The 27,287-nt window shown below is 41.4% G+C and overlaps 3 protein-coding genes across 13 annotated transcripts in view; 2 read left to right on the top strand and 1 right to left on the bottom strand.

Moving 5' to 3' along the window:
* The window catches only part of LOC113066607 (GRAM domain-containing protein 2A), a 20,183-nt gene extending 5,956 nt beyond the window's left edge, over positions 1-14,227 (top strand). For 2 of the 4 annotated variants that reach the window (XM_026238536.1, XM_026238535.1), the window contains exons 3-12: positions 38-95; positions 209-281; positions 395-498; positions 1,221-1,346; positions 2,402-2,473; positions 7,803-7,865; positions 7,962-8,103; positions 9,535-9,613; positions 10,661-10,768; positions 13,927-14,227. In XM_026238536.1, coding sequence (XP_026094321.1) covers positions 38-95; positions 209-281; positions 395-498; positions 1,221-1,346; positions 2,402-2,473; positions 7,803-7,865; positions 7,962-8,103; positions 9,535-9,613; positions 10,661-10,768; positions 13,927-13,948 — 847 coding nt within the window. In that variant the 3' untranslated portion in view covers positions 13,949-14,227. Of the gene's footprint in view, positions 1-37; positions 96-208; positions 282-394; positions 499-1,220; positions 1,347-2,401; positions 2,474-7,802; positions 7,866-7,961; positions 8,104-9,534; positions 9,614-10,660; positions 10,769-10,861; positions 11,104-13,926 lie in introns of those variants that run through there. The other 2 variants (XM_026238538.1, XM_026238537.1) reach the window with 2 other exon arrangements.
* The window catches only part of LOC113066589 (neogenin-like), a 1,074,835-nt gene that overhangs the window by 154,889 nt on the left and 892,659 nt on the right, over positions 1-27,287 (top strand). The window lies entirely within an intron of this gene.
* LOC113066587 (DNA-binding protein RFX7-like) lies at positions 12,476-27,287 on the bottom strand. The gene is made up of 10 exons (XM_026238497.1): positions 27,130-27,287; positions 25,571-25,604; positions 20,530-20,615; positions 20,108-20,146; positions 19,833-19,955; positions 19,642-19,758; positions 19,405-19,489; positions 19,070-19,277; positions 18,609-18,910; positions 12,476-18,528 (listed from the first exon to the last, which is right to left on the bottom strand). The coding sequence occupies exons 1-10, from the start codon at positions 27,240-27,242 to the stop codon at positions 15,052-15,054; spliced, it is 4,584 nt and encodes a 1,527-aa protein (XP_026094282.1). The 5' UTR covers positions 27,243-27,287; the 3' UTR covers positions 12,476-15,051.

Here is a 27,287-nt window from a genome sequence, read left to right on the forward strand (position 1 = left end):
AAAAACTAAATGAAATGTGTTTTACGTGTGTGTTCAGGCTCCAGCTCATTGAGGATCTGTCGTATGAGGATGTGAAGAGATGCTACAGGGGTTCAGTAAGTATTTCTCAACATGATCTTCCTGTAGAAAACACTCAATGACTCAAAGCATCCCTCGATGAAGTTAGGATAAAACGCAGATCTTCAGGACGATGTGTGTCTCTTCACAGACCGTCAGCAAATACAATTCACAGTACCACAAACTCTTCTCGGCCGTCCCGAAGGAGGAGATCCTCATGAAGGGTGAGCTTTAGTGCTTTGAGCTGCTTCAGAGACGACTGCTGTAATATGATTGAGTGTGACAGATGCGTGAAGCGTGTTGTGTTTCATAAGACGTGTCTCTTCTGGTGCTCTAGTTTATTCCTGCGCTCTTCTGCGGGACATTCTGCTGCAGGGACGCCTCTACATCTCTCCAAACTGGCTGTGTTTCTATGCAAACCTGTTCGGGAAAGACAGCAAGGTTTGTGACACTTTCTGCAACGTGTTCGATTATCCAGATAAATATGTGACCAAACCTGCAGAACTATACTTTTTTTTTTTTTTTTTTAAGAAATACATTTAAAATAAAATAAAATCTAAATATTAGGTGAAAAAAATGAATCAAAAGGAGAAAGCCTTATCCACACGTTTTCAGTCGCGACATCATGCAAATGGGGTTCTGTTTTGAAAGAGAATTTTTTGGCTGGACTCGGTCGAAACCAACTAGAAGACTTGGCGAGTCCAATGGACAACGTGACGGACTCGAGTACTACAGCCCTAGTAAATAATATTAAAATAACTCATGTGCACTGGCCAATATTAGCATTGTTTAATGAATTGTTATTGTTATTACCTGTTATTGTTTTAATAGCTTGTTTTAGCATGTAAAGCCGTCTCTTCTGGGGATTTTAAAGTGATTTCCAGGCCTGGAGAAGTGATAGAAAGTGATCAGATGTTTGGGGAAAGTCCTGAAGCCGTGGTTGAGATGTTTTCTGATCAGAAGTGAGCGGATTATTGACCGGAGCTCTGGACTGGTCATTGGCTGTGCTTCGGGTGGAGCAGACGCTCTGTTGACCTCCTGATGTTTGTTTTGTCTGATAGAATGATTGTTTTGCTCCTCACGTGTGTGTGTGTGTGTGTGTGTGTGTGTGTGTGTGTGTGTGTGTGTGTGTGTGTGTGCGTGTGTGTGTGTGTGTGCTGAAGGTGTTGATGTTGTGTTTGCTGGCTCAGGTGTGTGTCCCGGTGGGCTCTGTGCAGCTGGTGAAGAAACACAAGACGGCTGGACTGGTTCCTAACGGACTGGTCATCTCCACCGACAGAGGACAGAAGGTCAGAGGTCATACTGTATTTGACCCAGAGATCTCTGTCGTATCTACACTGTTTCTCTCTGATAGAAACTACAACAATAAGAGCTCATGGAGATCTAGATATAAAACTCAGATCTAACCAGAACAATAAATATTATACATCATCCAAACATCATTAAAGCACTATTATATGATATATATGATAATATTTGATTTAAAATATATATATATATATATATATATATTAAATCAAATATTTATATATATACACAGTACAGACCAAAAGTGTGGACACACCTTCTCATTCAAAGAGTTTTCTTTATTTTCATGACTATGAAAGTTGTCGAGTCACACTGAAGGCATCAAGGGCTATTTGAGCAAGAAGGAGAGTGATGATGACCTGGCCTCCACAGTCACCGGACCTGACCCCAATCCAGATGGTTTAGGGGTGAGCTGGACCACAGACAGAAGGCGAAAGGGCCAACAAGTGCTAAGCATCTCTCGGGGAACTCCTTCAAGACTGTTGAAGACCATTTCAGGTGACTAGCTCTTGAAGCTCATCAAGAGAATGCCAAGAGTGTGCAAAGCAGTAATCAAAGCTAAAGAAGAACCTACAATATGACATATTTTCAGTTGATTCACACTTTTTTGTTATGTATATTATTCCATATATAATTCCACATGTGTAAATTCATAGTTTTGATGCCTTCAGTGTGAATCTACAATTATCATAGTCATGAAAATAAAGAAAACTCTTTGAATGAGAAGGTGTGTCCAAACTTTTGGTCTGTACTGTATATATTTATTTATTTATATATATATATATATATATATATATATATATATATATATATATTTATTTATATATATATATATTTATTTATATATATATATATTTATTTTTATATATATATATATATATATATATATATATATATATATATATATATTAGTTTGTATGTTGGGATTAAATAAATAAAGGAATCTCAATATAATAGATTTATTACAATTTAAATATGCATATTAATCAGACTGTGTGCAGTTGAGGCTTTATTCTCTTGTGTTTCTTGTTTCCAGTATGTGTTTGTGTCTCTGCTGTCACGAGACAGTGTGTACGACGTGCTGAGGAGAATCTGCACACACCTACAGGTGACACACACACACACACACTCACTCACTCACGCACACTCATTCACTCTCACTCACTCACACTCACTCACTCACGCACACTCACTCACTCACGCACACTCACTCACTCACGCACACTCACTCACTCACGCACGCACACTCACTCACGCACACTCACTCTCAATCACACTCACTCACTCACGCACACTCACTCGCACACTCACTCACGCACTCACTCACTCACACTCACTCACTCACTCACTCACACTCACTCACTCACTCACGCACACTCATTCACTCTCACTCACACTCACTCACGCACACTCACTCACTCACTCACGCACACTCATTCACTCTCACTCACACTCACACACTCACTCACTCACGCACACTCATTCACTCTCACTCACACTCACTCACTCACTCACTCACTCACACTCACTCACGCACACTCACTCACTCACTCACGCACGCTCACTCACTCACTCACTCACTCTCACTCACACTCACTCACTCACGCACACTCACTCACTCACTCACTCACGCACACTCACTCACTCACTCACACTCACTCACTCACGCACACTCATTCACTCTCACTCACACTCACTCACGCACACTCACTCACTCACTCACGCACACTCATTCACTCACACTCACTCACTCACGCACACTCAATCACTCACACGTACACTCACTCACTCACGCACAGTCACTCACTCACTCACTCTCACTCACACACACTCACTCACGCTCACTCACACGCACACTCACTCACTCACGCACAGTCACTCACTCACTCACTCTCACTCACACTCACTCACTCACTCACGCACACTCACTCTCACTCACCCACTCAGTCACTCACTCACTCACTCTCACTCACTCACTCACTCACTCTCACTCACATGCACACTCACTCAGTCACTCACTCACTCACACTCACTCACTCACGCACACTCACTCACTCACTCACTCACACTCACTCACTCACTCACGCACACTCATTCACTCTCACTCACACTCACACACTCACTCACTCACGCACACTCATTCACTCTCACTCACACTCACTCACTCACTCACTCACTCACTCACACTCACTCACGCACACTCAATCACTCACACGTACACTCACTCACTCACGCACAGTCACTCACTCACTCACTCTCACTCACACACACTCACTCACGCTCACTCACACGCACACTCACTCACTCACGCACAGTCACTCACTCACTCACTCTCACTCACACTCACTCACTCACTCACGCACACTCACTCTCACTCACCCACTCAGTCACTCACTCACTCACTCTCACTCACTCACTCACTCACTCTCACTCACATGCACACTCACTCAGTCACTCACTCACTCACACTCACTCACTCACGCACACTCACTCACTCACTCACTCACACTCACTCACTCACTCACGCACACTCATTCACTCTCACTCACACTCACACACTCACTCACTCACGCACACTCATTCACTCTCACTCACACTCACTCACTCACTCACTCACTCACTCACTCACACTCACTCACGCACACTCACTCACTCACTCACTCACGCACGCTCACTCACTCACTCACTCACACTCACTCACTCACGCACACTCACTCACTCACTCACTCACGCACACTCACTCACTCACTCACACTCACTCACTCACGCACACTCATTCACTCTCACTCACACTCACTCACGCACACTCACTCACTCACTCACGCACACTCATTCACTCACACTCACTCACTCACGCACACTCAATCACTCACACGTACACTCACTCACTCACGCACAGTCACTCACTCACTCACTCTCACTCACACACACTCACTCACGCTCACTCACACGCACACTCACTCACTCACGCACAGTCACTCACTCACTCACTCTCACTCACACTCACTCACTCACGCACACTCACTCTCACTCACCCACTCAGTCACTCACTCACTCACTCTCACTCACTCACTCACTCACTCTCACTCACATGCACACTCACTCAGTCACTCACTCACTCACACTCACTCACTCACGCACACTCACTCACTCACTCACTCACACTCACTCACTCACACACTCACTCACTCACGCACACTCATTCACTCTCACACTCACTCACTCACTCACTCTCACTCACTCACGCACACTCATTCACTCTCACTCACACTCACTCGCACACTCATTCACTCTCACTCACACTCACTCACACATACTCATTCACTCTCACTCACACTCACTCACTCACGCACACTCACTCACACGCACACTCACTCACGCAGTCAATCACTCAATCACACTCACTCACTCACTCACACCCACTCACTCACGCTCACGCACACGCACACTCACTCACGCACACCCACTCACTCACTCACTCACGCACACTCACTCTCACTCACTCACTTACTCACTCACTCTCACTCACACGCACACTCACTCTCACTCACTCTAACTCTCACTCACTCTCACTCACACGCACACTCACTCAGTCACTCACTCACTCACTCTCACACTCACTCACTCACTCACTCACTCACTCACTCTCACTCACTCACGCACACTCACTCACACTACACTCACTCAGTCACTCACTCACACTCACACACACACACACACACTCACACACTCACTCACGCACGCACGCACACTCACTCACTCACTCACTCACACTACACTCACTCACTCACACTACACTCACTCAGTCACTCACACACGCACACACTCACTCACACTCACACACACTCACTCTCACTCACACTCACACACACTCACTCTCACTCACTCACTCTCACTCACTCACGCACACTCACTCACTCACACGCACATTCACTCAGACACTCCCTCACTCACTCACTCACACTCACACTCACACACACACACTCACTCTCACTCACACTCACTCACGCACACTCACTCACGCACACTCACTTACTCACGCACACTCATTCACTCTCACTCACACTCACTCACGCACACTCACTCACTCACTCACGCACACTCATTCACGCACACTCACACTCACTCACTCACTCACACACACACACACTCACACACACACACACACACTCACACACTCACTCACACTCTCACTCACTCACGCACACTCATTCACTCACTCACGCACACTCATTCACTCACTCACGCACACTCATTCACTCACTCACGCACACTCATTCACTCTCACTCACACTCAATCACACGCACACTCATTCACTCTCACTCACACTCACACTCAATCACACGCACACTCATTCACTCTCACTCACACTCACTCACTCACGCACACTCATTCACTCTCACTCACACTCACTCACACGCACACTCATTCACTCTCACTCACACTCACTCACGCACACTCATTCACTCACACTCACTCACTCACGCACACTCACTCACTCACACGTACACTCACTCACTCACGCACAGTCACTCACTCACTCACTCTCACTCACTCACACTCACTCACTCACTCACTCACTCACGCACACTCACTCACGCACACCCACTCACGCACACTCACTCACTCTCACTTACTCAGTCACTCACTCACTCACTCACTCTCACTCACACGCACACTCACTCAGTCACTCACTCTCACTCACAATCACTCACAATCACTCACTCACTCTCTCTCACTCACTCACTCACTCACGCACACTCACTCACACTACACTCACTCAGTCACTCAGTCACACACACACACACACTCACTCACTCACGCTCACTCACTCACTCACTCACGCACACTCACTCACTCACACTACACTCACTCAGTCACTCACACACACACTCACTCACTCTCACACACACTCACTCACTCACTCTCACTCACTCACTCACTCACTCTCACTCTCACTCACTCACGCACTCACTCACACGCACAGTCACTCAGACACTCACTCACTCACTCACACTCACACACACACACACTCACTCACGCTCACTCACGCACTCCCACTCACTCACTCACACGCACACCCACTCACTCACTCACTCACACGCTCACTCACTCACTCACTCACTCACACACACACACACACTCACTCACTCACTCACTCTCACACACACACTCACACACTCACTCACATGCACACTCACTCACCCACACACACTCACTCTCTCACTCACACTCACACACACACTCACTCACACTCACTCACTCACTCACTCACACACTCACTCACACACACACTCACTCACTCACTCTCACTCACACTCACTCACTCACTCACACACTCACACTCACACACTCACTCACACTCACTCACACGCACACTCACTCACACACACACACACTCACTCACTCACTCACTCTCACACACACACAAGAAAAACAAGAGAAAACATTACCATCTCCAGCCGCGAGAGGGCGCTCTATGTCTTCATAGAGCGCCCTCTCGCGGCTGGAGATGGTAATGTTTTCTCTTGGTTAATTTCCCTTGGGTCATGTCAAATAAATTTTGCACCTGACTATAAGTCGCAGGACCAGCCAAACTATGAAAAAAGTGTGACTTATAGTCCGGTAAATACGGTAATTGAAGCATCCGTTAAGTAAATGAGCAACAGTTTCATTCTCCTGCTGAGTTGGATGTAATATACAGTAGGGTTCATGCTTTAATGGATACCATGTTGCCAAATTATACTTTGTTGGAAGACACTGTAATCTTGCTTTGATCAGGAATATTAGAATGTCACCTGAGATTGAGAAGTTTGTCAGAACTGAATGAGACACTGAATGGTCAACAAACTGAAGTAATGCAAGCTTTCCTTGCAATCTGAGACCTGTCCAGTTGTAAACTTCAGAAAAGGTCTTCCGAACTGCCTTCCATTTCACCGGTTGATTGTAAAAGTGCCGTTCTTTGAATAAACTCCATTTATAATGCGGATGAGTCTAATCCCTTTTGTCTGCGTCTCTCCTGAGAAGAGAAAGTTATGTTTATCCTCTAGGTGTTTCGTGTCCAAGGTCTTTCTAAATGATTTTGGAATAAAATCCACTCATCCTGGTCCAATGTTCTTACAGTGGTCGAAAAGTTTCCACCCGCTGGGTGCTTGAGCACAGGGTCCTGAATAATCCAGCTGTGTTTGTAAATCCTGCCAGTCTGCAGCGCGTCTTTAAACACACTCTTCACTGTTGTTATAAGGCACATTGTCAAAACACACTTCCCTGCATTAACACTGGCAGTTACAACAGGTGTTGCTGCTGGAGAATCATCAAGGTGTGCACTCCAGTGCGGCCATGACACACACACACACACACACACACACTCATAGTATGCTAACAGTTGTATGTTTGTTTGGTGTGTAATCAGATGATTTCTGTGTTTGATCGTCAGGTGAACGATAAGAAGAGTTTAAGTCTGAAGCAGCTCCTGGAGGAACCCGGTTCTCTGTCGACGGTACAGTGCTTCCACAGCATTACGAGCACACACACAGCTGTTTGTGATGTTTGTGTCTGATAAACTATTCTCTTATATGAACTGAATTTTGTGCAGGATGAGTCTCCAGTGTCTACTGATTTCACGCCGGTGCTGAAGTGGCGCGGTAAACCGTCTGCACCCTCCGTGTCTTCATCACTGACAGACCTGCGGGAGACCTCTACGAGCAGCCAGAGCACAGCACACACACCACTGGAGGGTGAGACACACACACACACACACACACAGAGACATGCATACAGAGAGACACTCATACAGACACAGACACACACACACACACACACACACACAAAGAGACACACACACACAGACACGCACATACGCACACACACACACGAACACATACACACAGACACACCCGCACGCACACACAGAGACACGCACACACACACACACACACACACACACAGAGGCACACACACACACATAGACACGCACATACACACACAGACACACACACACAGACACACGCACACACAGAGGCACGCACACACACACACACACGCACACAGAGGCACGCACACACACACACACAGACAGAGGCACACACTGAGACACGCACACACACACAGAGGAACGCACAGACACACACACACACAGAGGCACGCACGCACACACACACACACACACACACACAGAGGCACGCACGCACACACACACACACACACACACACAGAGGCACGCACGCACACACACACACAGAGGCACGCACACACACACACAGAGGCACGCACGCACACACACACACACACAGAGGCACGCACACACACACACAGAGGCACGCACACACACAAACACACACACAGAGGCACGCACACACACACACACACACACACACAGAGGCACGCACACACACACACACACACACACAGAGGCACGCACACACACACACACACACACACACAGAGGCACGCACACACACACACACACACACACACACAGAGGCACACACACACACACACACAGAGGCACGCACGCACACACACACACACACAGAGGCACACACACACACACACAGAGGCACGCACACACTCACACACACACACACACAGAGGCACGCACGCACACACACACACACACACACAGAGGCACGCACACACACACACACAGAGGCACACACACACACACACACACAGAGGCACGCACGCACACACACACACACACACAGAGGCACACACACACACACACACACACAGAGGCACGCACGCGCACACACACACACACAGAGGCACACACACACACACACACACAGAGACACACGCACGCACACACACACACAGAGGCACGCACACACACACACAGAGGCACGCACACACACGAACACACACAGACACACGCGCACGCACGCACACACACACACAGACACACGCACGCACACACACACACACACACGCACACACACACACACTGGTGTAGTGTTTGTTCTGTTCTGTGCTGTACACTCTCTGGGTTAGAATGTTTCTGGACGCAGACTTTTATCCTCAGACGCTGTTCAAACACACTACACGATTATAATTTGACACGCTCTCGTTCACATTCGAGCCGCCTGTAGAGAGTTAGAAACCCTGCTGGCTTATGAAGATGTTTTGTAGGGTTTGAGGATGAGTGCGTGATGTTTTGTGACCCTCAGAGAGACGCCTGGAGTCGGAGAAGAGTGAGTCTGAGCTGGGTCTCGTGGAGCATCATCTGCTCAAGTTCTTCATTCTGCTGTGAGTCCAGGCCTCACATGAGAAGTGTGCAGAAAGACTGTGTGTGTTTGTGGAGTAATGTCGCCCTCTGCTGGTTGTTCAGTTGAACTGCTCTAAAGCCTGATTCAGACTCTGATTCCATGTGATTTTACTGCTGTCTGAATCCGGATCCACATCTCTGAGTTTACACCTTTGCACTTCGCTCTGGTTTGCATGCATATCTATTACTGATATTAAAAAATGCTGGAAAGTATTTTACAAGAACAATATTTCATAACCGCTCCACCACAGCAAGTGAGACCCAAAAGAAGACAGAGAAGAAAAGCACATAGACATTTGAAAAGGGTCATTATTATGGCACCAACATATGCAATATAATTTTAAAAATATAAACCAAGCATATAAGGTTAGACATAATAATGATTTGTTAATAATTTAATATATAAAAATGTATAATTAATAATATTTATATTAATAAAGAATGTATAATAGTATGAATAAAAACGTGCAATTATCAAAAAATATATTTATAATAATTATAATGGCAATGGGAACTACTGTAATAGTGTAACTTTAGTCTTTTTTTTAATGGAAAGTCATTAACAGGAACATAACAAAAACATCAACATGTCAAATAAATGTATAATTGTATGCATAATAATCTATAAATATGAATAATTGCATTTATTCTGATAATTTCATGAACAATAGCAATCAAAAAATGTCAAGCATAAATAATATTTAAATAAATAATAATGAATGATTACATATTTTTTATTGTCCAATTAATTTAATTATAATTATTAATGCAGATTTATATTTTTAATTATATTGTTTATTTAAAATGATATATTTATAATTATATTTGTACGTTTACTTGCTCAACCAGAACATTATATATATATATAAATGAATAGTTACATACTTTTATGATGTCAAATTAATTTATAATTATTAATGCATAATTATATTTATATAATTATATATTTTTTATCATTATAATTATATGCACTTGCTTTTTAATGGAGATGATGAGCATGCATGTTAACCCTTTGTTTATGTCTCCAGCATCATTCTGCTCATCTTTTCATCGTGTTATCTGACATTTCGCGTCTGCAGTCTGGAACAACAGCTGTCTTTCCTCAACACACAGCCGGCAATGAGTGTGAGAGAGAGGTACACACACACAAACACACACACACACACACACACACACTCACACACACAGTCTCATCCCTAAGATCACTGTAACACACACTCTTCCCGCAGGTGACCCCGGTTTAACCCCGTGCTAACATCCAGAGCAGCGTCTGTAAAGGGTTAAACCAGCACTAGTCAGGAAGACTCCAGGAACTGGTTCTGAGACCAGCATGAGATGCACATGTTCACCAGTGTTTACTGCACGGCTAAAAACATCTCACTCACTACTTCACTCTCGTACACCATTACATGTATATTTTTGTATATTACAATTTTTTTTTTACATATTTTAATAAGTCACAAAAAGTATAAATGTTTAAAATGCATAAATTATATTTATACATGTATATTTATACCATTTTTAAATATTATAATTAATCTAAATATGTATTTTAATTATAATATTTCATTTCCAAATGAGTATAAATTATATTTAATAATTCATTATTATATATGATATTTAATTTCCAAATATGTATACATTTTGAATATTATAACTACCGTATTTTCCGGACTATAAGTCATACTTTTTTTCATAGTTTGGCTGGTCCTGCGATTTATAGTCAGGTGCAACTTATTTATCCAAATTAATTTGACATGAACCAAGAGAAATGAACTAAGAGAAACTTGGTTCTTGGTTCTAAATAGTCCAGTGCGACTTATATATGTTTTTTTCCTCATCATGACGTATTTTTGGATCGATGCGACTTATACTCAGGTGTGACTTATAGTGCAAAAAATACGGTAATGGTTTTAGCAAATAAGTGACAACTGAAATAACAAAACAGTTCCATTTTAATCCTGAGAAAAATGATGTGGAAAATTAATCTTTGCATCGCAGGAAATTATTTTTTAAAGCATATTAAAATTAAAAACAGCTATTTTAAATTGCAATAATATTTCCCAATATTACAGTTTTTTCTGTGTTTTTGATCAAATAAACGTAGCCTTTTAAATTAAGTTTTTTAAATATCTTCTGCTTTAAAAAACAAGACAGGATTCTAATGAAGCAATAGTTTTTGTAGTGTTCTGGTTTTCTTGTAAAGAAGTAAGAAAGGCAGTGACTGTTTGATATTCACTCACAGCGGATCATTTCAAGCTCGTAATCAGTCATAATCGATCACAAATAACTGCAGCGAAGCGCAAAGTCAGGTCAATCTGAGAGCGTTTGGTTGCTGTGAAGAAAGCCTGTCGTGTATTTGTCTGTAATCGTCAAATCTTCTTTATTTTGTGATGTATTAACGTGCATTATCAGAGGCATCTGTAGGTCATTACGTACTTGAAGAAATTATGTAGGAAATCAATTTGTTTTTCTTGTTTGTTGTAAACGAGTGTGCAGTTGTGATGAATTTTGGACACGCTGTAGAAACTGTTGACGTTTTGTAATTTTCTGACGTTAAAAGATGAGAGGTGGAAAGTTCACATGATTCTGTGTCCTATAGATGAATAAAGAAACACGTCTTGTAGACGTCTCTGTGATGAACGTGTGCTGTTGGGATGAATGCAATAATCATTCTCGTTCTTGGTGTTATTTTAATATCACTGAGATACTGTTAAAATTTTAATTAAAAAGAAATATTTTCCTTCGCAAATAGCTGAATAGTGTGTGTCTGTGTGCTGCAGTGTCAATGTGAACCAACAGAGGGCGCTCAAACTGGACAAACACACTTAAGGGCAACACAGTGTTGTTTAAAAATGTTTATTGGCTTTTAAAACCACTTAAAAAAATCTCACCTGTGAGTACTTTCCATTGGAAAAAAAAAACAAAAGGAGAAAAAACAAAACATCGCTGAAACACTTCTGCAATATCAACAAGCTACGGTCCACATAGAGCAGATACACCAGCACATCAGAGGCTCAAATCTACAGATCCAAACTGACAGACAGAATGAACATGTTCTTCTACAAGACTGACCTGACGAACAACATCTGCGACGTCAAACCCTGTGTATCAAAAGAGGACTGGAGTCTTACTGCTTAAATAAAAAACGGTAGTCAATCAGTGCCTTAATAAACGCCGGAACGTAAAAAATATGTACAGCTTTCTTCACACAGCCATTTTATATTTATATATATGTAAAATAAGAAAGAGTAAAGATACTCAAAACAACGTTCATTAACAAAAACGGACTTATTTTAACTTAGTTAACATATAGCTTCCGAAGAACTACTTTTGTCCCCTCTCGTCCTGTTTTGATTGGCTAAAAGAGTGGTCACTACAAATACTACCATAGATAGTTTAACATACATGCGCACATACAGTCATTTTATAACATGGTAAAGCATGTTGGCTTTTTTTTTTTAACTCGCTGTAATTTTAAATATATTTTTTTCTCGGGTACGAGAAGTCGTACAACGCAGATCTCATTGAGATTAGAGCTCATTGCTACACAAGGCAATTATATATTGTCGTTTTCGAGCACACGTTAGTAATTCCCCTGTTTATTGTCATTAGAAGAAAAACAACGCGGGCACCAATCGTTGTTTGTTGATAGAAAAAGAAACCCAACTTTTAGTGCAATAAGATGAACGTTTTTCAAACCATTTCCAGCGTCTGCTGCTTTGATTCGACAAAATGTAGCTATGTCACGATTAAATTAACTTTATATTTGTCTTATCTAATTTTTTTTTTTTCTCGATAAATCCATGCTTTAATATCCTCTCTCCATTCGCACATTACATCTGCATACGCAGCAACCAATAAACTTCTAAGAAAAATGGTATATTAGCAAGCTACAGACCCAACATTTACTAGCACATCACAGGAAGCCAGAAACGTACCGAGCGAAACATCGTGCTGGCTATGGATTTATGATCAGTGTTTTCTTCTTAAGGGCACTCGAATCTACCTACAAATCATCACCATTAGCGTCTTGATAAAATGGAAATCTCATGACGACAACTATGTCCTTTTTACAAATGTCGCATTACCTACAGCTTAGAAACTTAGCCTTCGTAAACTTGTACAGCATGCTCCCCATACATAGTTACCTATACATCCGCCATATACATACTTTACACAAAAGCTAATTCACTCACTGTAAAAACAAACAAAAACAGTCAAGATCCCTTTTTTTTTGTTAATGACGGCCTGATGTAAACCTCATTGGATCGCAATCTCTTGTTCTCCACAGCTTCTCTTTGGTATGGAGTTAAGGCTGGAGAAACGACACAGGTTTGCCTGTTGATCTCGAGTTGGTAAGAATATCTAGCCATCACCATACCGTCGTCACTACCAGTTTGCAATTATGTGCTAGCAAAGCCTTCAAAATGGCTAGCAACCATCTGATGATGGACAATGCTAATTCACGACAAGTGCACCAAGGTCGTTCTTTTAAAGTAATCCTTGAATTCAGAAGCCTTTAATGAGATGGGATAAGGCCTTAGACTCTGGAAATAAGGCAGACGAGTCTTTATATTCCCTTTTTTTTGAGAGAAAAACAAACTGGAAATCTCATCCTTCCCCAATAGTTTGGATTTAACAGTACTGGTATTATGGCCTTAAAACCTTTCTCCCCCAAAAATGTGTAAAATCACTTTTACAAAACAAATGATGGCTGATGAACGGTACAGTAAATGCGATTCTTTAAGTCAGCACCAAGTAGCACCTAAGATCTCCGCAGTTCACTGAACTGACCGGTTTACGATATGTAGATGTGATATTTCACCTCTGCTGTACTTATGGTACATGGGGGCACTTGCAAACTCGCAAAAGCCACATTACTGGATCTTTAGACAACGTTCTAGAAAGTGAGTTTCCCCAACGTCAGTGATTCGTTACTTGGAATATTGCATTTCGTTTCAATACGAGAACAAATTATGCACTTGTTTTAGTGGGAGGAAATATATGAAAGAGGGATGTGCTTGTGCACCATGTGATGTCTCATCATATTGAACGTACTTTACTACCAGCTGGAACCAGATATGGAAATATCTGACCGCTCACTGTAAATGACTTTGGAAATGACTGGAATGATTATGAAATCATACAGCAGGAATACAAACAAAACGATTGTAAAAAAAAAAATAATAAAATCAAATAAAGCACATGCCTGTAAGAGATAAACCTCAGGCTGGCACTTTACACTGGACAGTCCAAAGTGTCCAGATTTTTGCTGCACAGACACATCATTCAATATTTTTGTACGTTAAGGATAAAAAAAATGTTGCAATACAAAAAAAACAAACGCTGGACAGAAACCATAAATATAAACAACAACAGACAACAGCAACATCAACAGTAAAAGAACGGACTAATATCATCCCAACATTTCCACAGTTGGCTGGTCTTTATTCTCCAGCCAATCAAAACCAGCAGAATTCACAGTATCGCTGCAAATCTGCTGAAACAGAGGATCGTTCTTCAGTTCTTCCAGTGTGGCGTCTTCATATTGGTCCTGCTGCTGACTAGGGTCAAACAGCAAGTTGGGGTCCAAAGTGTTCAAGTCGTTAATGCTACTCGAAAGGTCAGAAGTCAACCGGATATCGTTCGAAAAGTCAGAGGCGACAGCACTGAGCTCTGACGCCACCTGTCCGACGAGTTGGGAACTGGGGTTGAGGCTGTCCTCCCCCAAGAGATCCTTGACGGTAGTGTTGAAGTCCAGTTGCTCTTGCTGCTCCTGATCCACAACCTGCTGCGAGGTTTGGGGCAACAAGTGCTGCTGGGTGAGACCTGGGTCAACTTGTAACTGTTGTTGGTCCGGCAACTGCAACTGTTGGTCCTGGAGTTGCAACTGTGTGTCTTGAAGTTGCAGCTGTTGATTCTGGAGTTGTAGCTGTTGATCTTGTTCCTGGAGCTGAAGCTGCTCTTCTGGTTGCTGCAGTCCTGAGCCTGATTGTGCTCGACTGTCACCAGTGGAGAAGGAGACTTGCTCCTCTCCCGCACTTATGAGGTAACCCGTCTTCTGGAAGTCAAAAGGCAAAGGGCTTGTGTCCAGAGGCAGCTGCTGGTTCTGAGAGTTGGGGCCTGCGGGGAAGCCCTGTGTCGTCTCCAGGATTTGGGTTAAGTTCATCCGTGCTGTATAATTGGCGGGCAGGTTATTTACACCAAGCCCTCGCACTGTGTCGTCTCCATCCGTGTCCATCTTGCTAAGAAGCACGGTGGTGATTTTAGCACTATTGCTTTGCTGCGCCTGGTGACTGATGGGAAGCAGCTCAGACTGCATCATGATGTTTAGTGGAACTGATTGGCTCCTCTGGGCCAAGCTGCTGGCACTGACCACAGACTGGTTGTTGGACAAAATGTTCAGGACCTCAGATGTCAGGGGGCAGTTATAGGGAGAAACAACAGACCGTGGAGTGGTGACTGTTTGTGCTGTGGTGCCGCTAAGGTTACGTTGACGAACTGCTGGGCTAACGCTGCGACACCGGAAGGTTCCACCTCCAGATGTAGATGTGCTTCCTGCTCCTTTATTGTCCAACGGAGCTGGGATGGCAAAACTTTCTTGCTTGCTACTAAGGGTGGTTTGCTGTCCTTGTTGCACTGGAGAAACGGTTGTTAACCTCCCCAAGTTTCCGTCTTGAGGCCTTGATTGACACTGGAGAGATTGACCTGGGATGGCAAAAGCATGTGGTTTACGGAAGTGGTCCTCCACCAGATCCTGGTAACTGGGCAGGATGCCAATGGTGGAGCTGGTGGATATAACAGGAGACCCTGCGGTGCTGTTGTACCTGTTGTTGATCCACTCCAGCTTGGCTTTATCTGGGTGGGTGGCCATTGGTCTTTGCATGGGTTTCACTGGACTGCTGGACACAACGCTACCATCGTGATATCCAGTTATACTAGAGTTTATAGGAGTGAACGCAAAGGGATTGCGGCATTCGATGGGACTCGGAGGAACACTGCTGCTGCAGTTTGACAGTGGAGTACTGATGGGTGTATGGCGCCCACCCAAGAAGCTATCCACTGGGGTAACAGGTGCCATTCGAGAACAAGGACTTTCTCTGGTCAAGCAATGCCCCCCTGGTAGCATCTCAGAGGTAGGAGTTGGAGTAGGTGTTGGTGTCGGTGTGGGTGTTGGAGTTGGCGTGTGGATTGGCGTGGCGCTACTGTGAGACGAATGATAGAACTGTGTACTTGTCTGATGGGGCGACAGGATTGTTCCTTGGCCAACCGTGGCTTGACCTTGTAGGGATATATCAACACAGCTCAAGTAGGATTGCAAGCTGCTATTCAGCTTCATCTGTTCCTCCATCTGTACAAGCTCTTCTACAATACTGTCCTGGGTCATATCATCATCATTGAAGGGAAAATAGTCCATGCTTGCTTGGGCTCCTTCAAAATCAACAATGTCCTGCTGAAGAGTGAGCTGACTACTGGTCTCAGTTTCCTGGGCGGTCAACGGTAATGGATTAGCGGCAATCTGTTTGTGTTCTGTTTGCATCTGTTGCGAGTAGTCTTGCAGTGAACTCTTGAGCTCACTTATAGTAGATACCTCCTGAGAAACGTCACTGCTGATTTGTTGGTGACTTGAGATTTGCTGCAGTAAAACTGTGCTTTTAGCAGGAGCAGTTTCATTCTGGCTAATATCAGCAACTTCATTTGCGAGTTGTAAAGAGCTCTGAGGATTAACCATCTGGGAGATGTCCAGGGCTCCAATGGGGGTGTCAGAAAGAGCTAAGATTTGAGTTGGAAGAGAGCTACTCGGTTTTAGTGTAACTTTGCATGGAGCGCTCTCTGGTCTTGCTGGAGTACCAGGTCTCTGAATCTTCTTAGCTGCTATTACAATCCCAGGCTTGGCATTGCTTCCACTATCTAAAGGTTGCTGGGAAATGAATACTCTTTTAACAGGGATTGTATGGGTTTCCAAAACAGATGCAGAACGTTTACGAGGGCTTTTTGGACCAAGAACAGCATCTTTAGAAGAAGTGCTTGCAGTTGCCATCGCACAAATGGATGACAATTCGGCGTCTACATTCTGGCTAGTAACAGTTAAATACAAAGTACTTTCTGGGTGATCGTTGTTGTTATTGCTGCTCGGGGCAAGAGCCCCCATGATTGTACTTGAAGGGGTTGTGGAGTCACTCTTGGCCCTTGTCACTCTCTCAGGCACAGGGGACGCCTTAATAAGAAGAGAGGGTTCACTGGAAGCCCTGAATTTAGTGGCTCTTTCATTCTTTAGTCCTGTTCTTGCCCCTGATGCAGTGATTTGTTTATCAACAGCAGTAGCTGAGTAACTGTCATTCACAGCTTCAAATGTCACTTTTACCTCACTGGTAACAGTGGATGCTGATTGGGTTGGGGTCGTAGAGGGACGTCCAGTTTTCCCAGATGACTGAAGAGACATGACAGATGCCCCATTCTGCGCTAGCTGGATTTGGCTAGATTCTTCCAGGAAAGCTGTGCTACTGATACCTGTCGAAGCAGGTCTCAAAGGGGTAGGTGTAATACTATTACTACTGCTACTGTTAGGCGCTAATGAAATTGCAGTCATCTTGACCACATTGACAGAGCTAACGTGGGGCGTGGGCATCACCGTCTTGATGGGGCTGTTGGTGATAAGAAGCGTTTGGGGCGAGCGAAGTGCAATGGCGCTTGTGGCAGAAGGTTTAGGTAAAATCTGGGCATATCGGTGTCTGGCCAACCTGTCACCGACTGGGCTGGCAGGGATATTTTGTGGCGTTTTTGGAGACTGCTTAACAGGTTGTGTCACAACCTGGAAGTTAACAGGTACAACTTTTCCCTCTGCCGCCCCAATGGGACTTGGAGAGGTCATTAGTTGCCGGTTTCTCTGAACCTGCAAATGACACAAACAAAAGCAATCTAAATAATTTGTCATTCAGCAATGTCTAATCATCCAACCAAAAATCTGCTTACTGTGATAGGACTTGGAACAGCAGTGACCACGATGCCTATGGTGGGTTGAGGGGACAGTAGTGCAGGACTTCCAGAGGTCAGGCTGGATCCAGGGCCGGGTGTGCCCGCTTCTGCCCTTCTGGCCTGGGCATCAGTGGGCAAAGGAGAGGTGAGCTTCTGTTCCTGTTGTTTCTTCTGGATCTTCCGCTGCAGCTGTTGTTTGGCATCTACAGAAGGCGAAGGGAGGGTTTTCACTTGCGGCTGGAATAAGTTGGCTTCACCAGTTGGCACAAAGGCAGAGGCAGGCGTAGGGGTTTTCATACCTGTATTTTATCAAAGATATTCTAGTTAAATACAAGTAACGAACATAGTTTGAATGCCACACAAGTAAAACTCCTGAAGGGTGCAACAAGTAGCTGCTACAACCGACATTTAATCATGCATCGTCTAGATTTGTATGCAAGGCCATTTTTGTGTCTTGCCTGTTGGGGTTCCAGTCATGACAGTAAGAGCTGCCATGGATTTAGTGCCTATATAGTGACTGTTGAGAAGAAAGCGTGCCAATTCCTCCACACTGTCAAACTGGCGACTCAAAACCTTCTGAGCCCATTCGCAGACAAGACCGCAAGCTGCCGAGCGCATCTCATCCTCAGCACTGGGAGACTGTCCAGTCGACTCCAACAACTCACACTAAAGAAGCCCAGCATTAAGAGAGGATATGCTTATCAAACCTCATTTGAACACCAACACAATGCTGTTGCAATTAGAGCATGATACGAATCTCTTGTTTTGGACTTGACAGAAACAGGATACTGACCCCATCTCCTGCTTTGTGTAAGTCCAGGTTAGGGAGTGATGGCATGTGCACAAAGGCTTTTTTTCTCAGTCCACTATAGCAGTACGTAACACATTGTAAAGGGTCACAACAATTCTCAATGAACACAAAATGTTTTGAAAGCAAATGTTGTGAAGCTTTAGGTGTTTCACAGGTTGCAACCTACGGTATCTCAAAATCAAAATATAGGCAGTAAGATATTTCCACACAAAAGGATATTTAGATTTCCCCCTCATGCCCAAACGGCGTGCCTTCATGTTCGGAAAAACATTTTTCATGATCTTCCCAAAATCAGCTGCGCTTAAAGGATGGTAACCCAGATTGTCGCAATAACTCCTGAAACATAGCATCAGAAACTGATGAGTACATGCGAACACAAACTCCGTCCATTCCAGTGTCAAATCACTCACTTGTATTCGTCGTACACCTCTTGTTTTGGCAGTGAGGTTTCTGGGTGCTCTTCCAAGTGATTTCGGATCCAGTTGAATGCGTACATCTGTTGAGTCCGACTGGACGACATGGAATTCTGGTCGCTTTGGGGAAAACAGAGGAAAATAAAGGCTTAAATCAGTGATGGTGCAGCACCAGAAGGGTGTGTGTACATTTGTTGGTCCTGTGTAATATATCATGTTACAAATGATTTCAGAATTATTTTCCCTTTAATATAAAGTTAAAGTTGTACTACCATATTGCAGGACTTGCAGAGCCCCTCTGATTTTCAGTTCTATTGGACATCATGTTGGTAAAGAGGGGTTGACATGATGGACAGATAAGGGAAAACAAATGATAAAACACAGGAAGCCTGGTATTGCAATGTCATAATTTACACAAAATCTATATAAATGGCGAAATGATTAGCTCATAAATCAATGTGAAGCCAACAACAAACGCAAAATTAAACAATATTACAAAAAATTATAATTGCAGATGTTATATGTTTTACTGTTTTACTGAATGTAAATAAGAGTGAATCATAATCATTAGACATATTTGCCATGAGTGTATTTGATATCGCAAAGCACAAAAATCACGAATAAGAAGTTCAAATCATAAAAACAGAGGAGGGGGATATGGACAGGAATATTGTAGATAAAAAATAAAATGTACCTTTTTTCATTGCCACTACTGGGACTAGAAGGCAACTTAAGGTAGAGGTAGAGCTTTTCGATATCTGTAAACTTCTCAACATCTTGCTGTGTAAATGAACAACACAAGGATTATCAGACAAAGGCAATTCAGACAAGTTTGACATTTATTTTTACTCTTTAAGAAAACGGCATGTAAACATTCATGCAAAAGTATTAAACGTAATTAAAGTGTGAAAATCAGTAAAATTCTATGACTATACATGACAATAGTTGAGTTTTTCCAATAAAAGTTTATATTTGGGTGTGATGGAGATTCCACTGCAGCAGAAATCTGATTTAGCAACTTTTTAGCAACCTTGATTTCTGGCCCCTGCAAAAGGCTCCGCATCCCATGACATCACTGTATTCCCCTGCATTCATTTCCGTGAGGTTGCTGTATTGTACGGTTAGAAGCAGAGCCCCTGGAGTCGGCCAGGCGCACCGTACCAGAGCGTGTCTGTGCTTATGACCAGCAGCAAACCTGCAGTCCTGCCCTGTTCTTAGCTGGTTTCCATGTAAACCCTGACAGTAAACATGCATGTCAATGCTGACAGACTGGCAACACATCGTTTCAGCACAGGCTCCGCCCACCTCGCCTTCCATTGGCTGGTGAGAGTGATTCCTCTCACCTCGTCCTATTCTATTTGCCTCTTTGTTGCTAGGGGGAACCAGCGCTCGTAAATGGCTGAACAGCCAATGAGAGTAAGAGAAAAAAAAAAGAAAGACAATTCACTGTTATTACCTAGACGTACCATGTAGTGGTTATAAATCCTTCCATCCAAAGCAAACAGCCTTATTATTATTCTGTTCGACTCTTTACAGGCTTTATTATGCTCATTCTGTCTACTCTACAGCTTTATTAATACCTGTGATCATTTTACACCATCATTCTAACACACTGTGACATCTTTACAGAGTAGTTATCTTGGCTCTGTTTGGCAGTAGCAGCCAATTGCTGAGCAACAAAACACATTACATGTAAAATTGTACACTGTAACTCATATTCTGCCACACACTATTGTATTTTGTAGCATATGTCTAGTGCATCTCTAAATTCTGATTGGATCATTTGAGTTTGAAGTTGTTTTATGTTGCTTTCACAAACAGCTTCAGTCGCACTAACTAACTAACTATTATTAACTGGTGAAAGAGTTGTTTATTCTGATTCTGATTAAACTATCAAGTGAATATTGGTATCTTATCATATTGCTGTTGCCGTCCCGTGTCATGTTGTCCCAAACAAACACCCTTTAACCGTGGTAAAAGACACAGTTTGAGTATCGTATTACTTTTACTGTCCTGTTTATTTGTACATTCACACACTGTAGAGTAGCTGTTAATGTATTGATCAGCTGTACTCACAACAATCAGCATATCAACATTGTATGCCATTCTATATTCAGTCCAATCTATACAATTCCATTCCATTCCACTCTATCCTGTTCCAAATCTATTCTATTAAATTCCAATCTATATAACAGCATTCAATTCCATTCTATACAATTCCAATCCATTCCACTCTATCCTGTTCCAAATCTATTCTATTAAATTCCAATCTATATAACAGCATTCAATTCCATTCTATACAATTCCAATCCATTCTATTCAATTACAATCTATATAACAGCATTCAATTCCATTCTATACAATTCCAATCCATTCTATTCAATTCCAATCTATATAACAGCATTCAATTCCATTCTATACAATTCCAGTCCATTCTATTCAATTCCAATCTATATAATAGCATTCAATTCCATTCTATACAATTCCAATCCATTCCACTCTATCCTGTTTCAAATCTATTCTATTCAATTCCAATCTATATAACAGCATTCAATTCCATTCTATACAATTCCAATCCATTCTATTCAATTCCAATCTATATAACAGCATTCAATTCCATTCTATACAATTCCAATCCATTCCACTCTATCCTGTTCCAAATCTATTCTATTAAATTCCAATCTATATAACGGCATTCAATTCCATTCTATACAATTCCAATCCATTCTATTCAATTACAATCTATATAACAGCATTCAATTCCATTCTATACAATTCCAATCCATTCCACTCTATCCTGTTCCAAATCTATTCTATTAAATTCCAATCTATATAACAGCATTCAATTCCATTCTATACAATTCCAGTCCATTCTATTCAATTCCAATCTATATAACAGCATTCAATTCCATTCTATACAATTCCAATCCATTCCACTCTATCCTGTTCCAAATCTATTCTATTAAATTCCAATCTATATAACAGCATTCAATTCCATTCTATACAATTCCAATCCATTCTATTCAATTCCAATCTATATAACAGCATTCAATTCCATTCTATACAATTCCAATCCATTCCACTCTATCCTGTTCCAAATCTATTCTATTAAATTTCAATCTATATAACAGCATTCAATTCCATTCTATACAACTCCAATCCATTCTATTCAATTACAATCTATATAACAGCATTCAATTCCATTCTATACAATTCCAATCCATTCCACTCTATCCTGTTCCAAATCTATTCTATTAAATTCCAATCTATATAACAGCATTCAATTCCATTCTATACAATTCCAATCCATTCTATTCAATTACAATCTATATAACAGCATTCAATTCCATTCTATACAATTCCAGTCCATTCCATTCTATTCCAATTCATTATACTCCATTCCAATCTATAGTATGTCAATGCATCCCATTCTATTCTATTCAAATCCATTCTATTCAATTCCAATCCATTCCATTCCAGTCCATTAAAATCTATTATATTCCTTTCCCATCTATAAACCTCCGATTAATTCCACTATATTCTATTCCAAATCCATTCTATTCAATTCCAATCTATATAACTGCATTTTATTCCATTGTATACAATTCCAATACATTCCATTCTATTCCATTCCATTATACTCCATTCCAATCTATAGAATTTCATTGCATTCCATTCCATTCTATACTAATCTTTTCAAATCCATTCTATTAAATTCAAATATATCCAATTGCATTCCATTCCAATTCAACTCCAATCTTTACAATTCCGGAGGATTGACCTTTCAGTTTTGTCAGCTTTGCCTGGAACATAACACAAAATTGTGGATATTTCCGTCAAGTGTGTCTAACTATCCTGAAATGCCTCTTGAGAGATCACAGCTAACTAAAAGCCTGCTCTCTGGTAACAAAGAAATACTCAACCAATATTCATCAGCAAAACCGCAGTAAGACAAGTGCAAGGAATGACTTCTTCATTTAAATCCTCACTTGAAGTTAACTTACAACATTTTGCTCAAATATGTTGAGGATGAACAATCGTTCAAAAATTACTGTGGATTTACCATAATACAGTATAAGCTAATAACACAATACTTGAATAAATACCGTGGTAATAAATGGTTACCATACTCAAATACCATGACATTTATTTGATCATTCAAGTTAATTCACAGAATTACCATGGTACAAATGGAGTAGGTGATACAGGAAATATTTATGCATATTACAGATATTTAAGTTAGTAATTTCTGTGAATCAGTTCAGCTGTTCTTGTAGCTTAAGTGACGGCTCGAAAAATAGCAAAAAGGTATTATTAAACAAAGACAAAGTATTCAATGTAGTGATACTTATATAATTACAACGTATTGTTGTAATCGGTTACGCTAGTTTTTGTTTTTAATATTCAGAATGTACTTGTCTGAAACAGCACTTTTAAAGCACTTCAGAGCAAATGCAAAAATTATGTCACACATATTAAATATGTTCAAAAGGTTTTTAGCTATCCACCTTTCTCCCGAGTAACTGATGAGCAACTATTGGAAATCTGGAATCTGAGGAAGCAAAAAAAAAAAATCTAAATATTGAGAAAATCATCTTTAAAGTCTTAGCAAAGCATATTACAAATCAAACATTAAGTTTTGATATATTTACAGTAGTACATTTGGTCTTACTGATGTAACTTCTACAAACATGTAAAGGAAGAATTGTGAAAAATACATCATCCGAGAAAGATATAGCAGGACACTACGATACTCCCAGTTGAAGAATAACTATAAATGATTCCAATGATAACTGCTGAAGAAAGCGCTGTTTTGATAAAAGTGAGTGTCCTTCAGATGACATACACACACACGCGCGCGCGCTGGAACTGAAAATAAATCACACTGTCAGACAGTAACGAATATGACTAACATACTCTTTACACGATCAGAATAGTCTCAAAATGAACACATTCACCAAATATGACTCACAAACTAGTGACCTCATTCACAAATGCAAAACAGATCTAAAAACTGAAACTTGTCCAATGTTTTTAATAACATACCACCATAAAACCCATACTGTCCTGTCCCTGCAGCGTGCACTATGTGGGCTGGTTTTCTGTTTGCATGTAATACTCGTATGATTTTCTACACCAGCCTAAGTGTGTATTATACAACCAGAGCACTTGACACACAATACTGCATCCCACAATGCAATGTGCTCAGCTTGACCTTCCATTTCCAGCGTGATGAATGAACCAGATGCTGGTTTATCTGGTTCACCAGTGGCTGATAACTACATAGATGGGAAGCCAATGGCCAGTGTAACACTGATATTTAAAATATTTATTAATAACTTCATGCCAAATCAGCAGAAAAAGCGATTTTCATGGTAAATTCAGTAGTAGAAGTAAAATACAAATAAAATCATAGTAAAACCTTTAGTTTGATATTTGACAGAAAATCTAAAATGGTCACAGGAAAAGTATTTTTTTTAAAAATACTGTTAATAAAAATAATAATAATTTATAACAATTATAACAACATTATAAACATAATACTTCCCCGATATTATCTCTAAAAATGCTATTTAGAAGCAGTGGCAACAGCAATATAATAAGACTTCAATATACATAAATAGTTACATTTATAAATAACCTTTAAGATCTTCAACCAAGGGAAACTATAATATAAACAACGAGACATGTCTGATAATACTGAATGTTTCTGATTAATGACATGACAGACTTACCAAAATACTCTCCACTTTTGATTGTACTGATTTGCTGTAAAACAAGAAAAACAGATTATTAGACCGGTTGTGCTTCAAGAATAAACACACAAACAAGACAAGCTGTTGAGTTCCTGATAACAAGGTGTTGCGCTTGTTTGAGATAAAAGAAAAGAACACCTGTCTATTCATTTAACAGGTTTGTTGGTTCTGGAGAAATTACGCTTTTATGGTTAAGTGCATGTAGATCATCTAAAATCATTTTCATGTCTGATTTATATGAGAAATTAGGTACAAGTGGACTTTCAAAATCAATCAGACGTCGCCTTGAACTGAAATCAGACATTGTATTCAATGATATCAGATAAACCATGCAATGAAATCATACATCCATTGCATCTAAAATCAGACATCCAAATGCAATGCAATTAGACAGACTCTGACATGATCACATGCACTGAAATCAGATATTACTTGCATCTGAAATCCGGTATGCCATTGCAATGACCTCAGAAGATCCATGCAACAAAATCAGACACCATCCCCAAGCAATAAAATCAGATATCATTCCCAATCAATTAAAACAGACATCCCAATGCAATTATAAATCAGACATAATTTGCTGATTTTACGTCTGATTTCCAGTTTGACTGGATTAGGTTGAATGATTTTGTTATGATGTCTGATTTTATTGCATGAGGACTTGTCTAATTGATTTCTGAAGTCATTGCATGAGATGTCAGATGTAACTGCATGGCATGGCATATCTGCATGTCTGATTAATAATTGCATTGGAATGTCTGATTTAATTGCTTGGATTTGATGTCTGATTTTATTACATGGGGACGGTGTCTGATTTTATTGCATGGTTTCCTGATGCCACTGGATGTCTGATTTCAGCTGCAATGGATGCATGATTTTATTGCATGGGGATGGTGTCTGATTCTATCTGGTTGATTTTCTGATGTCACTGCAAAGCATATCTGCATCTCAATGACATCAGAAAATCAAATCAGATGGTGTCTCAATGCAATGAAATCATACATCTATTGCAACAGAAATCTGACATTTTAAATGAAATATCAGACATATAGTCACATAAATTGAAATTATACATTACATGCATGCCACTAAATGAAATCAGACCTCCTATGCAAATATATCCCAAGCAGTGACATCACAAGATCCATTAAAGAAGAAAATCATTCATCATAAGCAATATAATCAGACATCCAAATGCCGTGGAAGTAAAATTAGCAACGCAATGACATATATATCACATGCATTTGAAATCAGCTGCACCATGCAATGGAATCAAATAATCTAATGCATTTATAAACCAGCCATAACCACATGCATCAGATCCATAATCACAAATCAGATGCATGCACATGCATATTAATCACAAATCAGATGTGCCATGCAACTAAATGTAGGTCTGCTGTCCATTAGACATCTGACATCATATGTAAACAGCCTAGCATCACATGCAATGGAGATCAGACACCGATCCAAGCGCAACCCGTCACATGCACGCGCTGTTGAGAGCGCAGAGATGTTTCTGAGATCGGATCTCTCACCAAATCGAGTTCTTGATCTTGTTGTACTGCAGCGCCGTGGCCTCGGGGCTCTGCAGTGACGTTCCGGGAGCACCGGGCAGTTGTTGATCATCAGCCATCACGGTGAGATTCATGCATGAGAGGAGGAGCAGGAGCAGGAGGAGGAGGACAGCTTCAGC

This window comes from Carassius auratus, chromosome 50 (assembly GCF_003368295.1).
Source record: "Carassius auratus strain Wakin chromosome 50, ASM336829v1, whole genome shotgun sequence".
In the NCBI taxonomy this organism is placed as follows: Eukaryota; Metazoa; Chordata; class Actinopteri; order Cypriniformes; family Cyprinidae; genus Carassius; species Carassius auratus.